This window comes from Drosophila sechellia, chromosome X (genome assembly GCF_004382195.2).
Source record: "Drosophila sechellia strain sech25 chromosome X, ASM438219v1, whole genome shotgun sequence".
Classification (NCBI taxonomy): Eukaryota; Metazoa; Arthropoda; class Insecta; order Diptera; family Drosophilidae; genus Drosophila; species Drosophila sechellia.
The window spans coordinates 13,533,714-13,558,818 of record NC_045954.1 but is presented as its reverse complement, the minus strand read 5'-3'; the positions used below and the strand labels follow the sequence as shown (position 1 = coordinate 13,558,818).

Below are 25,105 nucleotides of genomic sequence, written 5' to 3'. Positions count from 1 at the left end.
TTCAAACACCATTTCCCATGGGTAAAGTGTAGTTTTTCCTATTTTAAGGTAAATTTTAACTTGAAATGCAATATTTAAATAAAAAACTTTTGCAAATCTCTATCGATAACAGCGCCCGCACTATCGAAAAGCGTCGATAGGTCGCTGTCATCACTAGAGATCACCCTTGGAATTGTCCAATTGGATTTGTTTACCTTTCGCCCGTTTAAGCATTTCTTTTCCGTGGTTTTTCGCGTGGTAAAGTGGCTGTTTTGATTGAATTGATTGTGCGAAGGATTGAGGCGGAGCGACCGTAGTTTTGCCGGAGGTACGTAAGCAGGACCTTCTCGTCCTGCTCCCACTTGGTGACAACCCCCGTCTAGTTTTTGACCTCCTCCGCGATTGCCGGACATGTGCGTAGTGTAATTGATTTTTCGGTCAGCGGTCAAGCATTATTTATTTACAAAAATTGCCAACAACCAGCCCATCCCCCCCATATCTTACCCTTGAGTGGCACACATTTTCTCATTTTGTTTGTTTTATTGCAAATCTCAATAGAAAACGTTTCGGCGACCAAAAAAAAGAACACATATACACTACGACTTTCAACATTACATATTTTAGGGATTAACTGTAGGTACAGAGATCGGGTTTACATATGCATAAAATACGCCTAAAGGTGTTATCAATTATTTAGTTAATTTTTCTAATCATTTTCTTATCGCATTTTTACGTAACGAAAACGGACGAGACTAAAACGGATTAAATTTGACTAAAATTTTGAATGAAAAACTCGCTGATGCACCTGGCGGAGATTCTGGATCAATTATTTCGGTGCTCCTGTTGACAAAGTGCGGGATTTGCGCTTCTTCAGCTTGGTCTTCACCTTCCGCACCAGACTGACGGTGTCCAGGGAGATTTCTGTTGCGGACTTGTTGGCCTGGACACTGGCATTGCTGCGCTGGTATTGCATTTGACCGGAGGATGAACCCAAGGCGCCATTGCTGCCCTTGGCCTGCAATCCGGCTGCATTTCTCATCCGCCTGGAGCTTCCACCGGTCATATTGGTCGGTTGCTGCACGGCGGTGATCACCAGTCCGCCGGTCTTGAATTTGTTGGGCGCACGTCCTCCGCCGTTGCCCTGCATTTGACCCATCACGCCGGCAGAGTGCATCCGTGCGCCCATAGCTCCCACTCCGCTTTGGCCCTTGAACAACATCCGCTTGTTCTGGTGGTGCATATGTTGTGGCTGCTGCTGCTGCTGCTGCTGTGCTGTCGATCCTCCGGCGCTGTTGCGATTCCGGGCAAATCGAGTCACCAGCTGCGTGGTCTCTGCTATCTTCATCATGCTGCTAGACTTGCGTTTCACCTTACCGCCGGACTCGGCTGCCACCAAAGCCTGGATGACTTTGGCCTGGCTGGTCGTTCCCGTTGATTTTCTCACCATGTGCATGGGCTTGAAGGGCTGCTGCTCCCGGTCACGTTCGCGTTCCCGGTCCCTTGAATGTGGCGGAGGATCCTCCACCTTCAGTAGACGCTGCGCCTGTTGCGGATGGGAGCGCCTTTGCTCCTCTTGTTGCTGCCACAGCATCAGCTTCTGAGAACAGGCACTGAAATAGAAAAGAACGTTAGATTTAATAAGGGAATAACCAGGAAGTAATCGCCCACTTACTTGAATAGATCAACTTGCTCCAGTTTTCTGTGTCTTCGTGGTGCTCCCACAAAGGCGGGTGGTACACCCATGGCGATGCCACCAGAAGCAGCTGACTGCTCCCTGCCATTGGAGGTGAACATGTTTCGGTTCTGACCACTGCCACCTCCACCCGCTCCAGCTCCAGCTCCTCCTGCTCCTGCAGCACCACCGCCTGCACTTCGTATGGTCGTTGTAGTGTTGGCCATTTGGGATGTTGTTATCGAGTGACCCTTGTACCAGGCCAGAGGACGACCATCCGCATCCCCGTGCGCACCAGTCCAGACTTTCTTCTTCAGCGAAAGCTTGAGCTGCAGGTCATCGGCCGTTTGCGCATTGCCATGTCTCTGGGGAATGAAGTTGCTCGGGACACTCCTTAAAAGAGGCAAGCAAACCGAATTAGATTTGGCAAAATCATTTGGAAACACCAACCTTCTGGGGAGCGGTTTTGTCATCGTCTTTATTCCTGGCTTGGAATCGCCTATGTAAAAGTTGGCCTTGCCCTGACCACCTCCGCTGCCATTGGGAATCTCCTGCTGATCGAGATTGTGCCACGAATAGGTTCGTCTGGCGGATGTGCCAGTTCCTCCGGCCTGCCGTTGCATCATGCCAATACCCGTGTCCAATTCTGGGGCAGTTCGAGGCGTCAGCTTGTAGACATCCAGTTTTTTCCCACCGCCCGGAGTGCCGCTCTTCGAAGGTGTGGTCACAATCAGTTCCGGCGGCATGTGCGCCGCTTTTGGTTTCTGCACCACCGTATCCCCAATTTCCTCTATGTACCGCCTCTGCAGATCGCTCTGGAGCAGCGTGTGCCGGAGCGGAGGCACTGCACCGTAACCATTATGTCCGGACGTCGGCGAGTGCTCCTCGTCGTCGGTGGAGAAGTGCAGATCCGAGCCCGGATCCGTTGTGGGCAGGTCCAGGGTGGTGCGCACCACCTCGCCACGTTTCTTTGTAGGCTTATTCTTAACCTTAGTGCGACGCGCCTGCGTGGACTAAGCCGATTAGATGCGGGAGATTTGAGGCGAGATCGGGGAATTATTAAATTAGTTGTGCTTGTGTGCTATAAGTGTGTATCAAACATGTTAGGTATATACCTAACTTATAAGGTTCTCTAGAAGTTATTAAACTTTTTACCGTTTTACCTGTACGATAGATACCTTCTTACGACGATAGATGTAGATGCGCCTATTGGCCAGCCACAGCCGGAAATTGCGATCAACGTGCAGTTTCTGATTGACCACCGGTTTCTTCTTCTCCGTGGGCATGAACTTCTTCTTTTTGGCCGTCTTCTTGGTGCCAGCACCACCAGCCTTCACCTTCTTTGTGACCTCTTTACTCGCTGCGGTGCTACCACTTGAAGCATCCGGTTCCTGTAGCGATTCCGATTGCGAGGAATCCATGCTGTCGGAACTGTCGGAACTCTGGCCTCCTGCCGGTTGATCACTATTGGATGGCAAATTCCTGGCCAATTGTCTAGGCGTATGCAATTTCTGGATATTGTTGGTCTCTACAAATGGAGCTGTCGCTTGGACGGCCGGTGCGGGAGTGGGTGTGGCAGCACTAACGGCAGGACCACTGCCTCCACGAAGGCGTTTTCCACTTGGAGCCGCCTTGACACCCATTTTCTGACGCCTCCTCTTCAGGGTCGTTAGTGTTTTGAATTTGCGCTGGAACAGGGGCGTAAAATAGATCCTGTCCAGCTCGTGCATCACCTTGCGCATGCGTCGCATGCGAAACTGCAGTTCGGATTGGGGGGAGAAATACGGTGCAGGTGCAGTGCAGTAAAACTAGTGGGACAAACCACTTACCTTGCGGATTTCGTGTATGACCTCAGGTGAACTGGGCGGTGCTCGGGTGGCAGCACAACATGGTCCCTCCAGATCGGACGTTGTTATCGAGTGTTTACCCTCATTATCCGAGCTGGAGCTGCAGTTGCCCTCGTCGCTAATGATCGTTGGTATGGATATGATATGATAGTAGTAGTAGATTAGTTAAGGTTAGTAGAGGATTGGCTGATGGACCCACCTTGAGTAATCTGACAGGGGTATATTCAATGGTTCGTCGGCACTAGAGCCTTCTCGCATCAGTCTTTCGATAATTTTTGATCGTAGCCTGTCCTGTTGTTTGAGTAAATTTAAAATCTATTGTAAATGTTAATGCATTAGGATTAGTCAGAAATCATACATTTGCTAAAAAAAAGGAAATTAAATGGTAATCAATTTAAAACAATGTGAGTGTGCGGGTTAATTAAGCGAATCACTAAAAGCTTGTGAAAAGCAGAAAAATCGAATGCTAAGCAAAAGTCAAAAACGTAAATCATATGATAGATATGGTATTTATTTCAAAAAATAATATTTTCCGGTTATAATAATACGGTTACGCTTACGACTATCAACATTGAAAGAAACGCGAATCATAGTTAGAGCGACTAGGATAAGATAAAAGACCTATTGTGCCTGGCGATGCTGTGCTGTGTGCCATTATCTAGTTACGATTGTGCGGGATCAGGTGGGTGTATGTATATATACAAATATATAATTATATATAGATAGATCTACAGAGGTAATCTAAGGACCCATTGCGTGGATAGAGATATCCTAGCCACGCAACTGGGTGCTCAAAAACATTAGAAAAACTGCGATACGCGCAAATAGAGAGCATTAAAATTCATACAATTCAATGCCTCATATACATGTAATACCCGATTGGATAACATATGCATATGGTGTATATGCCAAGATATACGTTAGGCTATGTATATCTGCCATATAAATCTGGCCGACGTGTAATTGTTGTGTGTTGCATGGTATTTACGATAATGTTGATGGCTTTGGATTTGGGATTTGAATTCTGGGTCAGCACAGCAGCGCTTTAGGGACAAAACGCAGGCAGCGACGAGTTGGTAACAATAATTGCGATTACAATTACTCTATGCGATAAACGATATACGATTGACAATTGGCGATTAACGATTATAGTTCAAGAACGATACAAAAAACGGCACAAGACGATGTGTAGTTCTTGTTTTGGATTTCGGGCTGTGTGTGTCGAGAGTTATATTGTGGGCTAGTATTGATGGGATAGAACCTTCCTAGGAGACACTTTTCTCCACAGAACGTTTCACTTTTAATTTGTCGTTCATTATACATCCCTGATCGGCCATTTTCTGTAATTTCAATGCTTTCTGTTCGCGTTTCTCGCGTTTTCTTATCTTTTTGATTTGTTTAAACAACTTGGCGTGCCGCTTTACTTTGTTCGGATTCTCATCGCAGTAGTCCAGAAGTGTCTCACAAAATGCTCGTCCCATGTGCTCGTAATCCTGAAAGAGATTCGATAATCATCTAGGTATTCGAGTGAAGTGAATGGCCATGCAACTTACCTGCGTGTTGAAGTGCGTCCCCTTGCGCGATCCCAGAGAGGAGCCGCCAAAGGAGGCCTCGATCGTATAGCTGTTGGTGATGCCCAGCATCCAGACCACGATACGTCCGGTGCCCTCCTTGCTGCGCTGAATCTTAAACTTGCAGCTCTCGAAGGAGAACTGCAATGGGTTGGGGTTAGTATATAGTGTCATCTGATTGCACATAATACCCACCCGATCCGCACTGTTCTTGTGCAGCATCAGCGGAAAGACCTGCTCGGTTAACTTCTTCTCCGGGTTGCGTTTGTTCTCACAGCCATATATGAATATGTTGTGCTTGCGTGAGTGAGCGTGCATATCACAGTACATGGCCACGCCGCATTCCTCAATCAGTCTGTAATAAACAAATGATAGCAGTGAATATAGTTAACCAAAGATGGGCAAACTCACCTTCTAATCATGGCTTTGGTATACCAAATGGATGGATATGTCTCGCGTATTACCGTTCGGTACTGGCGGTTGAGGTCCTTGCCGGTCAGCGAGTTACGGGTATTGCCCACAATGACTCCGTCCGGATTAAGCATAGGCACCAATTTGAAAATGAACTTGTGCCGCAGCCGCTTGGCCACTGTGGTGTCCCCGGTGATGAAGTCCATCAGACCCTTCATCATCCACGAGGCTGGCGTCTCGCTGGGATGCACACGTGCCGACACCACAATCGATTTCTTGCGCTAAATTTGAATGGGAACATTGAGAAATTTAACATACACCTTAGTAGAAGATTGTTGAACAATGTGTGTACATATGTATGAGCCTTTTTGGAACATAATTCCAATTGCTAATTATAACTTTAACGACCTAGGCTGCTATCAACTTTTTGTTCGCATATAATGAATGAGTTTATCTAAGCACACTGCTGTTTGTGCAGGAGTTTCAAAAGTTTGTCTACAGATTCATTGCCATGAGATAGATGAGTTTGTGCGCCCAGCTCACCCGCATGTTCTCCTCGTTGGAGGAGGGCGCCGTCACCGTCAGGTAGTAGACATTATTGCCAGCCAAGGTGCGGCAGAGCAGGCGCAGCTTGCAGAACTTTGACTTGACCGGATGGCGCTGGATCTCCATGAGGTAGTCCTGCAGGTCGCTATAGGTGTACGGATAGCTGTGCGCAAAGAACACCGTATCGTCGTCGTGCTCGAACTCAATGGTGAAGGTCAGCGTGTATGTGGAGTTGTCCTCGTCGTCCTCGTTGGCGCTATTGCTGACACTTCTGGTGGGGAATAAGGGAATAAACCAGTTCAAAATGCAGCTGAATAGCGGCCAATTTCGTATGCAACCCACTTAGATTTCTCTAGAGACTTGATGTCACTTAAAAATGCTGGGATATCAAAGTATCCAAAATTTCCACGGATATATGCACTTAAAACTCAATTGGGTTTAACCCATACTTACTCATCATCGTTTCGATAGTAGCAGATGTTGTCCCCGCATCTGCGCCAGCCTTCGCTCTTCTCCTTGGCGCCCAGCGTGGAGTACATGACCGGCTGCATACCGTCGTTGTAGAGACTGTCCGACTTCACCAGATTGACAATGGAGAAGCGGTAGAGCATCTTGCGCCTGGTGCGTCGCACACGGAAGTAGAACCATTGCTTGGACCGGCTGGTATAGAGATCGGGTCGCAGGTAGAGCTCGTAGTAGGTGGGCGTGATTTGGACCGCCTTGGCCAGGTTGCCGCTCTCGAAGCGCGATTCAAACTCCAGTCCATCGTACTCCTCCGGATTCATGGGATGGCAATTGGTCATGAAGCGGGCACCACCGACTGCCGAACGGCTAAACTGCGCTTGGGGTAAATCGGAGCAAAGAAACGATTGCGACGAGTTGGTGGTCGTCGTCTGGTTAGTACTTGTCGACGAGATTAATGTGCCGGTCGTCTCCTGGCTGGTCATTGAACTCAGCATTATATGCTGATCCTTGGTCAGCCGGAAGACGTTGTTGCCGACGGGAGAGGGGGTGCGAGTGCCCATCGAGCCTGTGCCAGTTGTTCCCACTCCCATGCCCATGTTCCTTTCGTCCTTGCCACCCAGACAACCGTTCTTGTCGCGGTTGCGTCCCCTGGCGAGCGCCGCTGCCGCCGCCGCCACTGTGGCCGCATGGGTGTGGGGTACCGCTCGTAGGGGGGAACGCGAATGCGCCTGCCGATTCCTAGAGCAAATAAGGTCTTGCTGATGCAGGCCTTTAGCTGGGGGATGGGGGTTAATGTGGAACTAGAGAAAACCTTTTGGGCATTAAGTTGAAGCGACTTTGAATCTATAATCTTTGATTCTGTATGAAAAGCAACCCATTTTTGACTGGTACCCCAAGTTAAGCTAAAATCGCTTCAACTAGTGACCCACCATTTTTGCCATATGCTTACAGCCAGCCAGCTTGCTCCTGCTCTCGTCTCCCACCAAAGTTTCGGTATCCGAAACGGATCCGGAACCGGGACAAGGATACTTTTCGGCGCCACCAGCGAGCCGGGCCGAATAGCTTCCCAAGATTCTGCGCAAGCCAACGCCACTTCCCGTATTCTCTGCTTCCGAATCGGAATCATTCACCTCCTCCTCTTCTTCGTCACCCAAACTAGAACTACTGGAGTCCTCGTCAGAGGTGCTTGCCCTACGCCGACGACTGCCACTCGCTTCCTTTTTTAAACGCGATTTGGCTCGATCTTGGCAGGCACTTCGCTCGAATGCCACCTCTAAGCGGGCCATGTTTGTTTTGGGCAACTTGACGGGGCCTACGGCGAACTGGTTCGATACCTTTTGGGATCCCGATGGCGGGACGAGATCTTCGTGATCCACGATCCGGTCGATCACCGCCTTGGTCACATTCTTTCCAAACTGGCTGAGCACGTAGCGCGGCGAGGCAGGCTTATATTCGCTAGTGTTGTTCTTCCAGATATCGTCGATATAGCTGGCATCCTTGCTGGCCTCCGAACGGCTGGCAGCTCTCGAATTTCGGGCTGTGCCACCACCTACCGGTGTGACCTCGGCCTCCTCCTGGTAGCGCTTCTTCTTCGCCTCGATGAGATCCTTAATGATGGCCTTCTCCTTGGCCTCACCGCTTCCTCCACAATAACCGCCGGACGTATCGTACTCATCATCGTAGTAGTCATCGTTGTCGTCTAGGGACGCACTGGTGGACCGATTGTCCACATTGTTGATCATCTTGGACACGCTGTTCAGTTTGCCAGGTGCACATTCACCGCCGCCGGCCAGGCGCATGGGCGTGGAACGGCTCGGAGGCGTCGAATCCTGGCGAGAGTCCGAGGAATAGTCCGATTCGTCGCTGGACTCATCATCCTCCTTCTTCGCCTTGGGCTTTTCCTGTGTGGTTTTTGTCGTTGCCTTTTTAGTTTTCACATTCTCATAAGGTCGCAAAAGTGGGTTAGTTTTAAATTTCCCCATTATTTTTGTTTGTTTTAATGAATATACGATTTTCCCGATTACTGGTTAGTGCAGGTGCAAGGTGCATCATGTTATCCTGACTTTTTCGATTTGAAAATACAATGAACATGAATTTCAATTGGATTGGACAAATCGAAATCGAGCAGTTCTTGCGAATGTAATGCTTAAAAATGATATTCTAAAGATACTCACATAGTTCACGGCACTAATTGGACTGTAGCTGAACACCACAATGCCGTTCTCCTCGCCCACGGGACGCGGTTTCAGCTCGTTTCCCGTTGGAGCATTGAGCGGCTCCGGCACAACGGGCACGTACGGAATGTGTATGATGCGCTCCTCGATGACCTGGATGGAAGGAGAACGGCAAGATATATAATAAGTTCAAAAACAAAAAACGCTTAAATAACCACTAGAAATTCCCAAAAACGCTTTACTTTAGTGCCCAATAATTCAACTCATCCAACTTAACCCTGTTCAGTTTATTGCGTTAGCATTTGTTCTTCAATTAGTAAAGCAAATTTAACTTATTTATCGAAGCCAAATTGAATTGAAATGTCCTTGCTTATCGCTTTTAATTAGTGTAATTAATGCAGTTTCCACCATTACGGCGACACCTGTTGTTTTTTCAAAGTCTCGTTAATTAAAGGCAGTGATATTTGGTTTCCATGGAACAGATGTCACTCGCCATGGCAGTTCCCATCGTTTTTGCATTTGTTGTCCTTGCCAAGGAAATTGACGAACGTCAGTCGGAGTTATATTATTACATTTAAACTCCATGTCACCAACGACCAACGATTTGCTTTGTGCCCGGTGTCCCAGCTGCCCACTGATTGCCAAGCCCCATGCGAAGCCCCATATTCCCATTCATTCCATTTCCCTTTTTGACTGTCCTCAGTTGAGGCTTTGATGTCATTCCAGTGTTCTACTGATTTTCCCGTCGTTGTAATTCTGCCCACAAGCTTGAGCAGCTTATTTGCTTAGCCTTCTGATATGCTTACACATGTAAGACGTGCACAGTGGGGCGATAACTATTTGCATAATGGGTAATAGTTACTAATGAAATTGATTTTCATCGATTAATTTGATTTAAACTTTAAGGTTAAGGTCACTAGCTTACCTGCTGCACGGATCTATTATCTGAATATCACTCATACGCAATGTTGTCTCATAAACATGCAATTGGCATAGAATCGCATTTTTCATATTTGAACTATAAATATCAAGTTTATATATATATACTGAATAAGCGAATAATGTTTATTCATAATTATTTATCATCATTTGGCATACATGGCGTATGAGTACTTTCTACGCTGCTTTTGGTTTGTCTATGCAATCTTCAATAAACTTTAACATTAGGTTACACAATTAAGCTCTTGGATTTGCCACAGACCGTAAAAAATTTGAGAAAGCTTCATGCATTTAAATACTAGAAGAGTGTTTCCGAAATATTTTTGCCAAAATATATGCCACGTTTTTCCTGTTACGCTTACTGTGCAAAAAACAGGACGATAAAGCATGCAAATCTGATACTCAAACGTACACACACACACAAACAGCGATTTGCAGACATATGTGTCTGTGTGATGGCTTAATTGAAACATATCAACGTCAGTTTTTGCAACAATCCCCCTCTCTTTCTGCGGCTACTACAGCCGTCTCTTTCCCACACTCCCTTGGGTTCTCTATTTATTTTGCTCACATTTTTCGGGTTTATTTATTTATGCTGCGATTTTGTATGTACGATGATATCAAACTAATTAGCTTGTTTATTTTACCCAACGAATTCCGTCTGCCTTCTGTCGCTTTCAGTTAATATGACCCTCTCGTTTTCCTGGTATTGAAAATTCGCAAAAAAAAAAAACAACAAAAGAAGCAAACTTTTTCGTGCCCATTGCCAATGCCAGTGTCATTGTGGCAACAACTACAACAATAACAACAAAGCGAATCAAGTCGACACCGAAGGCGCTTTTCGAGAATTTCACTTTTTATTTGAGTTTGCATTTTGGACGTCATGGCCAAAAGGCCAAAAAAAAAACGATGAAGGCACAAGAAAGACGTTTCCCTCGAAAAACTTTCTTGACTTATTATTTAAGTGTGTATTTTTGCTCTTTTAATTGCATTTACAGTTTGCCGAGTGTGCGTGTGAGTGCATGTGTGCGTGGGTGCCTGGAGCCAAAAAAAAGGCAGCGACTTAACGGTAAAGCGACGAAGGTGAAGTGCGAGCAGGACAGCGACAGCAAATGTGGTGAGTTTGTATTTTTAAATGTATGGACTACAAAAACTTAAGGATTCATTGCAAAAATTATTCATTGGTTATTTCTAACTTTTAAAAAAATATTTTTGTTAGTGCTACATAAATTTTATGCGCCTTAAATTGAAATTTAGTTCTTGTCACTGTTACAATATTCCATTTTTTTGCGTTTGCATTTGAAGCCATGTTAATTGACAAGGAAACGTTGGTCTTCCTTTGTTTTTTCGATTCATTCGAATTGCGCCACAAATTGCTCAGCAATTGACCTCCAATTGCTTCATTTGCCACCCGCCTCCCCCTTGTGGCCGTCTGTTTAATCAATCAGTTGGCCAATTTTCTGTTTGACCCCTGAAAAAACCCTTCCTCCCACCGAAAACCCCCGCAAAACCCAACCAAAATCCCACCTCCTAACAGTTCCCATAAATCGCATTCATTGAGCGACCGACGGGGCGTATGGGTAATGTGTAATATTTGCCCAACACAATTTGGCAGCGCATCGAATGCAAATCGAGTACAAATAAATAAAATCGATTGTTAACAATGCTAACGACTTGGCCAACAATTAGGAAAAGCACGAAATAAAAAAAAAATACAACAAAGGTAAAACAAATAAATAAAATCTCAAAGCGGAAACGAAAGGATTTTCATTGCACTTGGCGAGCGTTTACCGCATGGGTATGCCATGGGTTAAGCGGGGGCGTTGGTGTGGGCGTGGCCTAGTGTGTGCACCTTTTATTGCAATTTGACCTACATAGAGGCAAGATGGTTGAGGGACACTACAGTCCCGCCCGCCTAAGTCGAACTTTAGCCCGTCAAAATCCGTGCAAATTTATTATTAATTACTAAGAAGAAGTTTGTTGATTGCCAATGTGCTTAAAACTTTCATGATCTTCCTATCCCTAGCTTATCATATACATATAAACTGAACCCAAAGTTAGACTTAGCCAAGTTGGCCTGTAATATCTTCGGATTTGCGGCGGCTCCTTTAAAGGTCTTCACCCCATTAACCCTCCGTCAGCCGGATTTTTATATGCATTAATATTTATGGGGCGCGGCACGCATGTCCTGCGATTTCCTGCCAGCAGACGAGGTGCGTGTCAAAGGCATTGAGGCTCATCCCCCATCCTGTGTAGAAATCTAGGACACATTTTGCCTTAGCCACGTCCTCGTCTACGTCTATGTCCTTCAACGGCTCCTCGACGGGTGCATTGATTGGGCTTGGTGCTTGGAATTGCGATTGAGGTTGGCCGCGAAGGATTCCCCTGGCCAACTGCCACTCCACTACACTCCACTACACTCCACTACACTCCACTACACTCCACTCAACTACACTCACTCACCTGGCATTCCACCGGCCATCTGGGGGCCTGCTGTGAGCAGTCATTGTCCTTGTCCTTCGGCAGGGCGAAGAGATCGCGCGGTTCCTTCAGACGTGCAACTGGTCGCAGGGTCTTCTCATCCGTATTCACAACCAGCTGATTGGTCTTCAGGCCCTTCGATAGGAAACTGCCAAGGAAGCCTGCAAGACAGAATAACAGGGAAATGGCTTAGTAAAGAGAAACTGACGATACGCGGATGCCTTCACAAATAGTTGAGGAACATGGTTATGTACTACGGTAAAATACTTGTGAAAGAGAAATAAAATAGTGAGGATAATAAGTACCTATGTAAATGTAAGCTATGCATGGCAGTTATTGGAACCCATGTATCTTCAATTTCTTTCACTAGTTTTGCCCACAAACCATGACAATTGAATTGACCAACCCATTCATACCTTTCAATCGCTTTAATTGCTTTTCATTAGAGTTTTGAACTAGTTTGGACACTTCTTGATTTTGGTAAAATAAAAGACCTTAAGCTGTGTTGCGTAATTTTGTCAAATGGGAAAACCCGAACTCGATTGGCTCCCGAATTAAAAACGAACTGTTTTACAGCACTGAAAAATATATAGACTCGACCGATATGATGTTCAACTCAAGGCCTGTGTGTTTATGAGGGAATGCGATGGGATTCAGTGGGTCAGCAATTGTCATATGTGCGGGTGGTGGGGGTGGTGGTGGTCTTCCCCTATCCCCTATTCCCCCTTCAACTAAAGTTTTGTGTGTGCATAAGATATTTCGTTTTCATTTCGCGCTTTTTGGAACGTTCTCTTTATTTCGCTTGTAGTTTTCCTTTTTTGTTTCTTTTCCCGCCACTGCAACATATTTTGTTAATTAATTTTTGGTTTCTTTCTCGTCTTTGTGCTTTCTTTGTGTGTCTGCTTAGTCGGTTTTTATTAGCACATAAAAGCCGATTTTGTTATCGTTTGTTTTGTGTTTTCATTTTTTTTTGCCTTGCTTTGTGCTCCTTGTTGGCTTCTTTTATTGCAATTTTTCGCTGGAAAAGCGGAAAATGTGCGGGGTGGGCTAATGCCTGGCAACCAACTGTAAATCTTTGGGGGCTGCTTCCCGCGAAAAAGTTTTTCCGCAGCAGCCAACCATTTTGATCCTGTCAAGTCGATTAATATCGCTAATAATTTTCGGCTTTTTTACTTTTTATGTTTATGACCCACGGCAGTTTCCATGGATTTCGATGTGGCTTATGCTCGCCTTAAATGCAAGCCCATAAAATTTGTGTCGGCTGTATAGCTTCAACAAATTTGTTGAACATTAGAATTGAGAAAATACATATATTATTCACAAAAGAAATGCAGCAAAAGAAAATCATATATATTACAACGAAATGTCAAGCAGTAGGATTCGAAACAAAGAAAATATGATTTAATGGGATGCAAATTCGTATAATGGGAATCGTTGTAAAGAAATATTTAAATATTTAATCAGACATATTCGATTGTTTGAAATGGTGTTTTGATATTCTATTAATCCAAAAAGTTTCCCATATTGAGGGAATATGTTAAGTATTATTAAGAGTTCTGTGGGGGATGTTCTGGCAATTATTTTGGGAACCTGTCGAGGGGATTATTCAGTTGATTTTTCAGTGGAAGCAGTTGAGCACAAGTATGTCAAATTATTCATGGCTCATTTTGAATGCACTGCAAAAAGTGTTTATTTACAAAAAACAGCGCTAGTACATATTTATCGAAAACATTTTGACTGAAACTGTATGAAAAAGACGTCGTTTGTTTTACTTTGCGTTGATATACGTTTTTTTGAAATATGTAAAAATGTATAGATAAGATTTATTTGATTTGTTAAGAACGAGATGGCCAAGATACACAATTATAAGATATAGATAGGTATAGTATGTATATAAAGATAGATAAAGTATTTTGATTTCTTGGATACAATTTATGTTCTTACAGATTCTTCAAAGTAATTGTGTTTTGTTGGCAATATAGTAAATTAGATGGATAATCTAGTCTTTAGATTATGCTACCAATGCTTGGATTATTTTTCGCTCAGTGTAACCCCAAGAAATGTTCTTACCGGCACAGAATTTAGAACTCGCTCCTCCAAACGATCTCGAACACGCGAAAAGGAACACGGGCGATGAAAGCGAAACGAAAACAGAAGAAGACGCTAAATGTGGTGGGTGGCGGAGTCGGTGAAAAAAGGGGGGCGGCACTCACACAGCTGTTCGTATTAGCTGATATTTTGTTATTCTTTCGAACAACGATGTTCAAAATTCGTGGCACTCGAACAAACAGAAAACAATAAAACAAAACTGAAAGGTGACAATAGAAAACCGATATATGGCGACACACTTTTATTTTGGTATTTGGATCTAAATTGTTTCTAATGTTCCGTTTTCGAATTTCCGACTACCCTTTGTCTTTTATTTGGAGGGATTGAAATTATGATTACGTTTTGAATTTGGTTCGGTTATATTGCAATTTTGTTTTGAGATTTCGAATGTGTGTTTTCTTTGTATTTTTTTGTTTTGTCGCTTGCCGTTGCGCGTTTTGTTGTTGACTAAAACAGAAAACCCAAGCGAATGTGGAATGCTCAGTTCTGTCGCCGCGCTGCCGACGTCACTGTCGGCGTCGCTGCCTGCGAATATTATTTAATGCGAAAGAGTAGGCGAAATCGCACAGGAGAGAGTGTGAGAGAGCTTTTGCACTTTCGCTTTGCAAGTTTCGCGCTCAGCTGTTCTCGCCTTTACCGTTATCCTGCGCGCGTGTGTGTGGGTATTTGTCTGCCTGCCATTGTTATTGTTTGGCTGAGCTTTCGCTACAACTACAGCTGTTCCCTGCCGATTCTGTGTGTGTGTGTGTGTGTGCGATGTGAGTTAAAGGACTTCTGTTGCTGGTGATCTTCAGTTCAGTATGCAAATGTACTTTGTGCAACACTGGACTTTTTTTTTGCGATCAGTTCGCAATTAAATTGCCAATCGATTTGCATTCAAGTTTTGGAATTTAAATTTCTTGTAATTTTTTGGCAAATAGGAATAGTTTGCATTGGTATTTAGCTTTTCAAAGCAGTTATTCTTTCATCTTTCTGACCATATTTAGCAAAGTTATGTTAAAAATTTTCAACTGAAATTTTTAACATTTTGCTAAAAGTCAATTTCCAGACTCTCTGTCGAAAACTAAAAGGATTAAGGCAAAGTATTTTAAAACTAAATCATTACTCTCCATTTTGAAACGCCCATATCCTTAAGCTGTTACCACAAAACCATATCCAGCACTCAACTACTTCAGCTGCACTTTTAAATGGAATGACAAAGCTCAATCGGCGACCTTGACCTTTCACCCCACGCAAAACCCCCTCTTCCCCCCCTGCACATGTGGTTTTTGTGGCTCTTTGTTATTGTTGGTTTTGGACTGCAATTTGGCGAGCTTTTAAATGTCATTTGTCGCCAGCAATTGCACACATGAAATTTCTTTTGGAAAAAAGATAAAGAAAGTAAATACAGTACTTTTTTGTTGTTGGTAAAATGTCATGAAACCTTTTATTCATTTTTCATGGGAATGCACTCGGACCACATGGGTGATTCGGTGGTTTGGCCAAATGGACAAGGGCAAACATTTCGCGCTCATTCATGGGAAAAGCGAAAAGAGATAGGGGAAATTTCGGAGGAGAAAGGGCTAGCAAATAGAAAGCTCGGGCTCTGTGCTTTCAATTTTCAATTGTTGCGCCAATGCGGTTGTCGTCTGCCGCAAAGCGACAGCAGGAATTTGGCGTTAATTAAATGTTTATGCTCAAATGCAAAGCCAGAGATCTGCGCCCGATCGCCTCTAATTGCCGCCTTTTGCATATTATTTATTTACATTAAATTGTATTATTATTCGTAATATTTATGGCATTTTGTTTATCCCAATCGCAGGCATTCGGCCAATGCCTTTGAGGCCGGACCGCAAAAATCTCAGCAGATCGCAAAAGCGCAATATTATTGCCATCCCACAATATTTCACAATTTTTATTCGACATTTTTTTTCTCGCCTAGCCGATTTTTGCCTTTTTTCCACCGTTTATGAGTTTGCAATTTGCATTCTCGTGAAATTTGTTTAACACATTTCGTTGTTTCATTTTCAAACATTTTCTTTGTTTGCCATTTTTCCAGACGCTTTTATGGTATTGCCCCCTCAGATCGTTCTAGATATAAAAATACCCCAGGATTTGGGGAATATACGTTCTTACTGGAAGTTAGTAACTAACTTGTAGTTGGTTTTCAAAAAAAACATGCATTATTATGCGAGACCTGCTAATTGCAATTAATTGCAAATTAATTAAATTCTCATCCTTAGAATGTTTAGCCAGGCAACTACAATAACCTAGATCCATGTAATTGACCTTTTGGCTAAGGGATTTTCCGAATTTTCCAATTCACCTGCAGCGATTCGCTTTGTATGGAATTGATATGCACCGATTATCGCAGAAAAGCGAAAATTCCACGCTAGACGTATTCAAACCTCCTCGACTAGGTCTCAAGTCAATTAACATTAATGGGCTTACTGTCTTCTGAGTTTTGGGGTCTCTGACTCTGTGATTTATGCAGGTGAAACATCGTTAAACGCAATTCAATGAACTGAAATGAGTTTGGATACCCCCTATTATACATAGTATAGACTCATTCTTGGTTGACAACAGGCAACGACTTGACTTTGATTTCTCAATTGCGATTCCGGAATTTCTGTGTTAATGATTTTGTGTTGGCGTTGCCATGACAGCCGCAAGTGGCAGCTAAAATCAAACAGTTTTGCGGCTAATTCTAATTCCATTTTATCCGCACTTTATCCGATTTCAGGTGGGACCGGAAGTGAGGTTGAGGGAAGGAAGAACGAAAGAAGGAAAGGCGAAAAGTTTGAAAACGAACAACGATTCACAACGATATTTTCCTACGGACGCAGGCGGTGACAAAAGCCCAACATTCAACAAATTCCCCATGCTGGTCATGTAGTACAGTGAACTATCCATAACAGCAACAACCTAACGAACAACAACACCGAGGTGCCCTTAGACAATCTATTCGTACAAGAGAAACACCAAACTCAACTAACAACAAATTGAAAGTAAGTATTTGCTTATTTCTAACTACTTATGTATGGCAATCAGTTTGAATTTACTGTTATTTACTTGATTGAAATCGATATTTTGAAATGAAATATTGGGTTTCAGTTGCAGATGTCCTACTGTACTTATATTTTGGTCGATGAGGCTCAAATTGATTTGACAAATGTTATTATGCTAATGGTGAAAAGTAAAACGCCATTTAGACAGACAAGTTCAAACACAAACAATATAATAAATGTAAGCAATAACAATACACAAATAATATAACCAATAAGAAATCATCTTTCGATTTTTGTTTTTTAAGATATTGAAGGCAATTTATAAGTGCGCTACACTCAATTATGAGCAACTTAGAGCACTTAAAACTAGCATTTTCGAAAATGTATTATAATAATGAATACTATATATGGTTTATTCCCGAGGAATATGACCCATTACCTCCACTGGACGTGGTCAGCGTGCAGACGGGAAATAGCTGCGCCTGCAGGAACTGCACGCGACCGCCTCCAAAGTCCATGGTATATATAGTATCTCGATTCCTACGGCATTATGATGGGGAAGGATGGCCAGAGTTAGTTAGCTATGCGGTATTTGGGATGGGACTCAAATGGGAGCACAGACTGTTGATTGATTTCACTTCCGTCGTGCTTCACTTGCTTTTGGCACACATTGAAAAAATGCAAACCACTCGGATATATCCTTTAAACTAGGTCCTTATGCAATCGCAGTGGATAGCGGCTATAGGCGGCATTATTGTTGGTATTCACAAACCGATTCCGAGCCCGATTTCGATCCCGTTTTCTAATCCGATCCTACGACACTGTTTTGTTGTGGCTCTTTGTACGGCTCGTTTCGCATTGCGTCGTCAAATGATAACCACCGATTTGGCCAAACTGAGCCGCCGCCGCAGTCGATGATTCGAGCCGTTGTGAGCCAACTCGAATTTCCACTGCGACTGTTATAAACAAATAAACAAAGCCTCGTCAGTTCTCGCCCGCTTTCTCTTTCTCTCTCTCTCGCTCTTTTGTCCAATTCTCGTTGTCTAATGTTCCAAGGAAGTGCAAGGCAGTAGTCCTGGCACTCTACACATACCCATACACATCATATCTATGGCTCATAGTCCGCCATCCTAACCATCCCATGGAACCTATCCATCCATGGCATGCCGTGAACATGAATTCGATTCGATGGCTCAAACAAAGCCAAAGCCAAAGGCAACCAGCCTTGGATACGCAAAAAAAAAAGTAAAAAAAAATGAGAAAACGAACGAACACAGTTCGTGGAATTTTTGTGCATATTCTAACGAGCAACAAATGTTTACCGAAGGTGGAGCGCGATTTACGGATACGAATTTCTCCAGGTCACGTTTACACCCAACGCTGTGTAGAGATTGTTTGCTAAACAACGAGATGATTCCAGTTAAGAGCAGATAAAGTGTATTATTAAGCGGTTTAATGAACGACCAATTTGAATTTCTTGGCTTACCTAATCTCTGTAGTTCATACTTCTTTTCAAAATATTTATATCAAATGCTAAGTGTTTATATTTATTTCTGTAATTTTGGGAAACCATTTAGAAGATCAGCTGCTGTCAGTTCTAACAATTTTCTAATAGCTAGAAAAGCCAGGCATAAAAATAAAAACGTCGCAGCTAAATAGAAAATTTAAAATAAAGAAAGAAGGGAAAAAAATCAAAGCACAGCCTCGATGCCAAAACAAATTTGTCAAAGTCGCTCCTCGGCGGCATCGGAAAAGCGTTGGTTGGGTGGGGAGGTGGGGGTTGAAGAACCAGGGGTGTGGCAAGAGGGGTGCAACACCGTGGGAAACTTTTACTAGAAGTGGGTGGCGGAAGGGGGTGCGTAGGCGGGGAAGAAGCAGCAGCTGTCAGCTGCCTACGCGGACACAAAACGAACAGGTGTCAAAGAGCGAGAGGAGAGAGAGCCAAGCGAGAAGAACAAACTTTTAATCACTCGCTCCCTATCGTCCTCCCTTCTCGTTCTCTTTCTCCTCCTTAACGTTTCTCCTACTTTTTCTATTTGCTTCTGCCTATGAGATTAAGATTATGTCATCGAAGTGGCTGAGCAGCGAGCAGAAGCAGATACACCATATAAGGTGAAGAAAGCCGAATGCGATATACCCTTTCTTCTAAAGGTCTTCCGAATCCCTAAGGTTATTATGTTCAAACGAACAATGTGAAAAACCTTTTCTACTAAGTTTTTTTTGTGGCTCAATACATTATTGTTCCTTATCAATTTGATACATACCCCGCACAAGAGTATTGTTGAAAGAAAAAGCTGCAGCAACGATAAAAGCAACAGCAATGATCTTGATCGTGCAATTTATGTGTTTTCTATTTTGGCAAAACGCCGTGACTGCCAAGGCGAAAAGAAGACTCTCTAACCGAACCGTAAACGCATGCCGTCCTCCTGCTAACCCCGCCCACCTGCTCCTTTGTCCATTTTACACGCTTTTCGCTGATTTTCGCCCCCTTTACCCCCACCCCCGATTTTCAAGACCCTGCGCCGCTTGGCCCTCGTCAATCATCGAATTGTGCCAGCGATTAGCTTTCGCCACCCCATCCTCCGATTTGTCCGCCAAGAACTTTTCTCACTTTTCGATTCTACAGTGAATAACGCACTTTCGATCTCAAAGCTTTTTTTAAGATATACATACATATATGTATGCATGATATTCACAGTTCTTATAAGTATAAAATAATTGATCTTGGAATCTACAAATTATATATTTTGGAAAAAAATTATTGATATATCAAGAAGCATATTGGAATAATTAAATCTAAAACTAGTTCATGTTTCCTCTCTAGCCAATGTGCACTGTATCGCTGCTTTTTCAGCTAGAGCTGGCCGCTTTGGGCAAATTAACAAATTGCAATTAAAAATTTCCGTTTGCCATATTTTGGCAGCGGTCGACATGTGTGTTTTTATTCACACAAAAAATAAAATCACCCGAATCCGCATTTCGATGCTGTATAATAATTGTGACAGAGATAAACGATGTACACGAATTGGAAGTGAAAAGCGAATTATGGGATTGCTGAATAATATTCCCGATGGATATCTGCAGATTGTGGATGCTTCTTTTGATGTTAAAGCTCTAGAGGGAGTGAGTCAATGGTTCTTTTCTCATTTGACATAATCGTATTTCTGAAGGAGACATCTACTACCCTTTAATATACTCACAAAAATTACGTATACGACATGGTGACCAGACTGATGCTTAATTTGCCTTGCTCACCAGATATTTGCTAGCAATAAGAAATACATTTCAAAGTGCTTAAATTATTTTAAAACAATTTACTGCTAGCCTCTTTAAAACAACACACTTTTACGAGATGCCAACACGGCGTATGCGTAATAAACTGAAACGTTATTCAGCAAAAGCGAATAATCGCTTGCATATTGGTTATCTTTTATCAAGACTACGGAAGTCTTTGAACATTTCTTATCATAAATATTTGAGAGATACTTTGAAGGGTAACCCAAAATCCGTTTCTTGTGTAACCTTCTTGAGTGGATATCCTTTGTTCCTTTTATTTTTGCTTACACATCAAATTGAATCTTCATTATCCGTCGACAGCGCTTGAGTGAACATATTGAGTGGCACGCGGGTGGAAAAACTAAGTGCACCGGAAAAAAACGCTTTATGTGAAATTATTTGTATCAATTATGTATGTACAATTAATGTACATATTTCGCATCTTAGCAATTGCTCTGAATGTGATATTTAATTGCATAGTTCAGCATATCGTTTTCATTTTTCTCAGTGTTGGGTATGGAGCATCTAACGGCACTCACCATTCACATAGTCGCCCAGGACTAGAGAGCATTCCATGTCATTGCATTTGAAGTTGGCGCTCACAACATTGACGTTAACGGTACTGCTATCTCTCTTGAGCTCCAGCTCATCTTGCTCTCCCTCGTCAGCATCCTGCTTTGATTCTAGCTCGACTTCCTCTTCCTCGCCCACCTCCTCTGCTGCTGTCCCCCTCTCAGCGCTCTTGCAGCGTTCATTGTTGTTGCTATCATCGCTGCAACTACTGCAGCATCTCTCCGCACTGCCCCCGCTGCTCGAGCTCCCCAGCGCCATCTCGCTCTGATGCAAGGGTATGGGCTGCAGGAGAGCGAGGGGGCAGTGCCGTCTGCTCATCGAAGCCGAGCTCAAGGTTCTCAGCAGACGGCTCAGAGAGGCAGACATTGCCTCCCTCTCTCGCTCCGCCATCTTGGATGGATGCACTTCGAAAAAAAAAAACACACACAGCACTCAAGAACACAGATCAAGGCGCGCGCGTGCCTGTCCAGCCCAACTAACGGTTTGTCTCGGAGTCGCTCTCCTCTTCTTCGGCCAGCTAATCTCAGCTCAGCTGCTAGCGCAACTGCTGACTGAGCAGCAAAACCAACGCGGACGACAATGGTGGCCTCTGCCTCTGTCGACGTCGATGTCGCTGCCTTTGGCGAAATTGCGAATCACAGTAAACCACGGCATTAAAATTGTTGCTGCCACGGCGTTGCCTTTGTGCAAGGCACCGACGAAAAACAACCGTACAACAAAAACAAACTGAAGGCCCGTACAAAAGGCCGAACCGGATATACCCTCAAACAAGGGCTCCTCCTGCGGCGGCTGAAAACATGATAGTTCAGTAGCAGAAATACACCAATTTAGCAAGTTTCATAACAGTATCTTTATCTTTAGAAATTGAAGCTCTTAACTTGGTATTTCATATATAAATACTGCTTTCTAGATGTGCAATATTATCCACTAATTAGTATCACTATTTTATAGATGCCATGCGTTTCCTGACTTGGTTAGAGTATTAAACAAAAACAAAAAAATAGTTTTTCGCTGTTTTGTTGTAGGCCTACTACACGTGGCAATGCAGGCGGTGGGCGGGTCAGTGGGCGACTGGGTGGCACTGTAACTCCCCTTCAGCCTTACCATCAACCCCCCACTCCTCCATCTCCCCTTTAAAACTCCGCCGTGATTAACATAATTGCGCACGACATGGGCTATATAAACAGCGCAGAAAAATCCCAGCACATCCCTGTAACGCCACTGGCGTAGCATTTGTTTTGCGATTTTAAAATATACATATAATAAAAATATGCTCACTAAATCCCATTGCTTATATGAGCCTCCTCCTTTTCGGGCCGCCCACTCCGCGAAAGTCTAGCCCTTTTTGGTTGCCTACTTTTTGGCGCGTGAGCAATTTCCATCAGTGATGTTGAAATTTTCGCATAATGGCATATATTCATAACCTGCAACTCTGTTAAATGAAAAACAGATATTTCAAGTTTCTATATCCATTTGCCATATTTGCACATTATTGCAGCCATTTGACATTTGTGTTTTATTTGAGTTGTGCCAAAATGTTGGCACATGGACTTAATTTGGCGATGATAGATTGCCGCATTTTCAAAATAAGCCGTTTGCATCTCAAGCGTAAGCATATGATGTTCTATTATTGGGAATAAATATTTAGTAAAAAAAATGCAATAAATTATCAGATGGTAATCTCCTTTACCGAAATCTATCTTAAAAAAGCCAAAAAGGACGATAAAAATAGCTGATTTGGCAATACCGATTCCCACTCATTGCTGCCCACCCCCCAACCCGAAGTCTCGCTCCTCCGTTCTTTGTGTGTTTTGCATGGCCCGCTTGGCACCGATTCCTTGTTTTTTTTTTTTTAGTAGCTTCAAACTTGGTTGTTTTTGGCGGAGATGGAGACGATGTCGGCTTATTGGCATTTGACAGCGCCCTGGCAGCGGCGGGACGTCCTTAGAGAAGAGGTCCTTACGGGCGGCTCAATCTCAATGACTTGGCGGTGGCGCCACGCAAGGGAAACGCTTGCCTTAAAACTGTGCCACAGATGCCAGTCGCTTGATTAACATACACGCTTTAAAAAACAAAAAACAGGCCTCTAAATTAACCCTATATAGTCCAAAATACCCATACTACCGATTGTCACGAGAATCATACTCGTAATACCATCGCGCCCCAGCAATCACTAATCGTAAAAGATAATCTGCGATTGCCACGGATCGATTAATATATTCATCGAATCACCGTGGTAATCTGCGTAGTTCGTAGTTTGCTGCCACCACACCCACGGATTCATTTTCGCCGGATATTGCCACGAGGCGTCAAATCGTTTTTGTCTGCAATGCGTCATTAGGCCCACGGGGCAAGCTAAGGTAACCCAAACCCGGCTACCAACACGAGCTGCAACAACACACCCGAGATCCCCTACAGATATAGACCCCCCGCCTAGATGGAACCTCCATATTATAGCCTTGCGTCGCTTGCATGTCATTTTGCTTCACCAATTGGTTGCGTCTCCTTTGTTCCTTTTGATATACATTTTTTGTTGTGTTTGCTCAATGGTTTCGTGTAGCACTTTTTTCTATTTTTTTTTGTGTTTAGTTTCGTATTTTTGGCTGCGGCCGCCCGCAGCGCAGTGAAACCCATCCGTCCGTTCGTAATCCCCATTGGTATTTCCCCACTTCCGGTTGGAGCGGGGCATGGTGGCATTTTTGGGGGATAACCAAGTAAAAGACAGTGACAGGAGCCGAAACAGAGCGGCAAGTGCTCCGTTTCGACATTTCTCCATTCCTTCAGTTCTCTGCTATTTTCTCCGTTATTGATATGCATTTTGCAGCCAAGACGAAAATAGACGCCGGCACCAAAAAAAGAAACATATTGCAACTATTTACGGTGGACGTCAGGCGTCAGGTACGTCAAATGCCAGCTAAAAAGCCAAAACTACAGCGGCGAAGTGGAAGTTTTTCCTCCTTATGTTTTTTTTTTATTCCAGCGAGCGGAAAAAAGTATGGCGGTCTTTGATTTGCCAAGCGATTTTCTAAGCTTAATTGATTACTGCAGGACTGCAGGGTTGAATAATTATATTAATCCCTTTGCTGCCTATCAATTAACCTTACTGATCACGCAGATAGTTGAACTTTTGTTCTGACGAATTTGATTATGAAAGCTGCCGTATTTGTATTACCCGAAAATAGTTTCTAATTTGGCCAAATATTAATTTTACAAAATTAGTTTAAAAGTTAAAGGCGCTGCTAGTATTGGTTATAAGGAGTGTAAAATGGGTCTTCTTTTTGCTCTGTGACCACTATTAGTCAAGTTATAGCCAAAAAAGCCAACTTGAAAATTGAGTTTTTTGCCAAAAATAGTTTCGCAGATTTTTTGTGAAAAAAATATTCGGTATTTTGATCAAAACATTGGAAATAATGACCCAAATATGGAATGACATAAGCAATATAATTAAGCACAAAATGGGTTGTTTGTAATTGTGTAAAATTTCAGATCGTATTAATACATACTTTCATTGTTTTAAAGAGAGGAGTTGAAAAAGCTTGGATGCAAAATATATAAAAGAAAATGAACAGAAACGGTTAGAAACTGTTTCCTTAAGGAGATATTTTTGATATCTACTTATATTCTAAAGTATATTATATACTATAAATAAAGATATATTATATGCGATATATATTTTGACTCACCATCGTTTTGCTTGGATGGCTGCTGTTGGACCTCACAGAACTCCGGACCCATCGCCGAATTCCGGTTCTCCTTGTCCTTGACGCCCTTCTGCATTTCGGGAGCGCTGTTCCTTCTCCTCCTCCTTTTTCGTCTGGCCCTTCACAGCACGTCCTCGAAATCTTTTTGAGATTACGTGACTTTACTTGATGTGCGGATGTTGGGTTACCAATTCGTGGATGCGATTGATGGACGAGCCTTGTGCTGAATTTGTCTCCCGATTAGGAATGCGATTTTTCCTTTCGGGCGTTCATGTGAGTTAAATGAGTGAGAAAAGGGTGAATATGAATAAAAACAAAATGGCACGGATGGGTTTTTGTGTAAGTGTCTAGTGTGTATATTGTTGGCCGAATTG

General features: G+C 43.4%; 2 protein-coding genes across 14 annotated transcripts in view; one reads left to right on the top strand and one right to left on the bottom strand.

The window, feature by feature from the left end:
* The first annotated feature begins 160 nt into the window (after positions 1–160).
* LOC6618443 (glutamine-dependent NAD(+) synthetase) overlaps positions 161–25,105 on the top strand; it is a 32,762-nt gene continuing 7,817 nt past the window's right edge. The window contains exons 1-3 of the mRNA XM_002042677.2: positions 161–307; positions 10,603–10,721; positions 16,917–17,181. The gene's annotated coding sequence lies outside the window, so the exon portion shown is untranslated. The remainder of the gene's footprint in view (positions 308–10,602; positions 10,722–16,916; positions 17,182–25,105) is intronic.
* On the bottom strand, positions 572–25,105 carry LOC6618445 (cytosolic carboxypeptidase Nna1). Of its 13 annotated transcripts, none has more exons than XM_032726365.1 (16): positions 24,714–25,105; positions 12,068–12,246; positions 8,666–8,818; positions 7,441–8,392; positions 6,480–7,266; positions 6,024–6,297; positions 5,481–5,761; positions 5,265–5,424; positions 5,052–5,210; positions 4,923–4,991; positions 3,698–3,813; positions 3,481–3,616; positions 2,830–3,408; positions 2,102–2,664; positions 1,652–2,044; positions 572–1,589 (listed from the first exon to the last, which is right to left on the bottom strand). In XM_032726365.1, exons 1-16 carry the CDS (start codon positions 24,805–24,807, stop codon positions 806–808), a joined length of 5,679 nt encoding a protein of 1,892 aa, XP_032582256.1. In that variant the 5' UTR covers positions 24,808–25,105; the 3' UTR covers positions 572–805. The 13 variants fall into 13 exon arrangements, with proteins under 13 accessions (XP_032582256.1, XP_032582257.1, XP_032582259.1 ...); XM_032726366.1 differs by lacking the exon at positions 24,714–25,105 and adding an exon at positions 20,997–21,435 and having other exon boundaries at positions 6,480–6,862; positions 7,826–8,392; XM_032726368.1 differs by lacking the exon at positions 24,714–25,105 and adding an exon at positions 20,997–21,435 and having other exon boundaries at positions 3,698–3,789; positions 6,480–6,862; positions 7,826–8,392.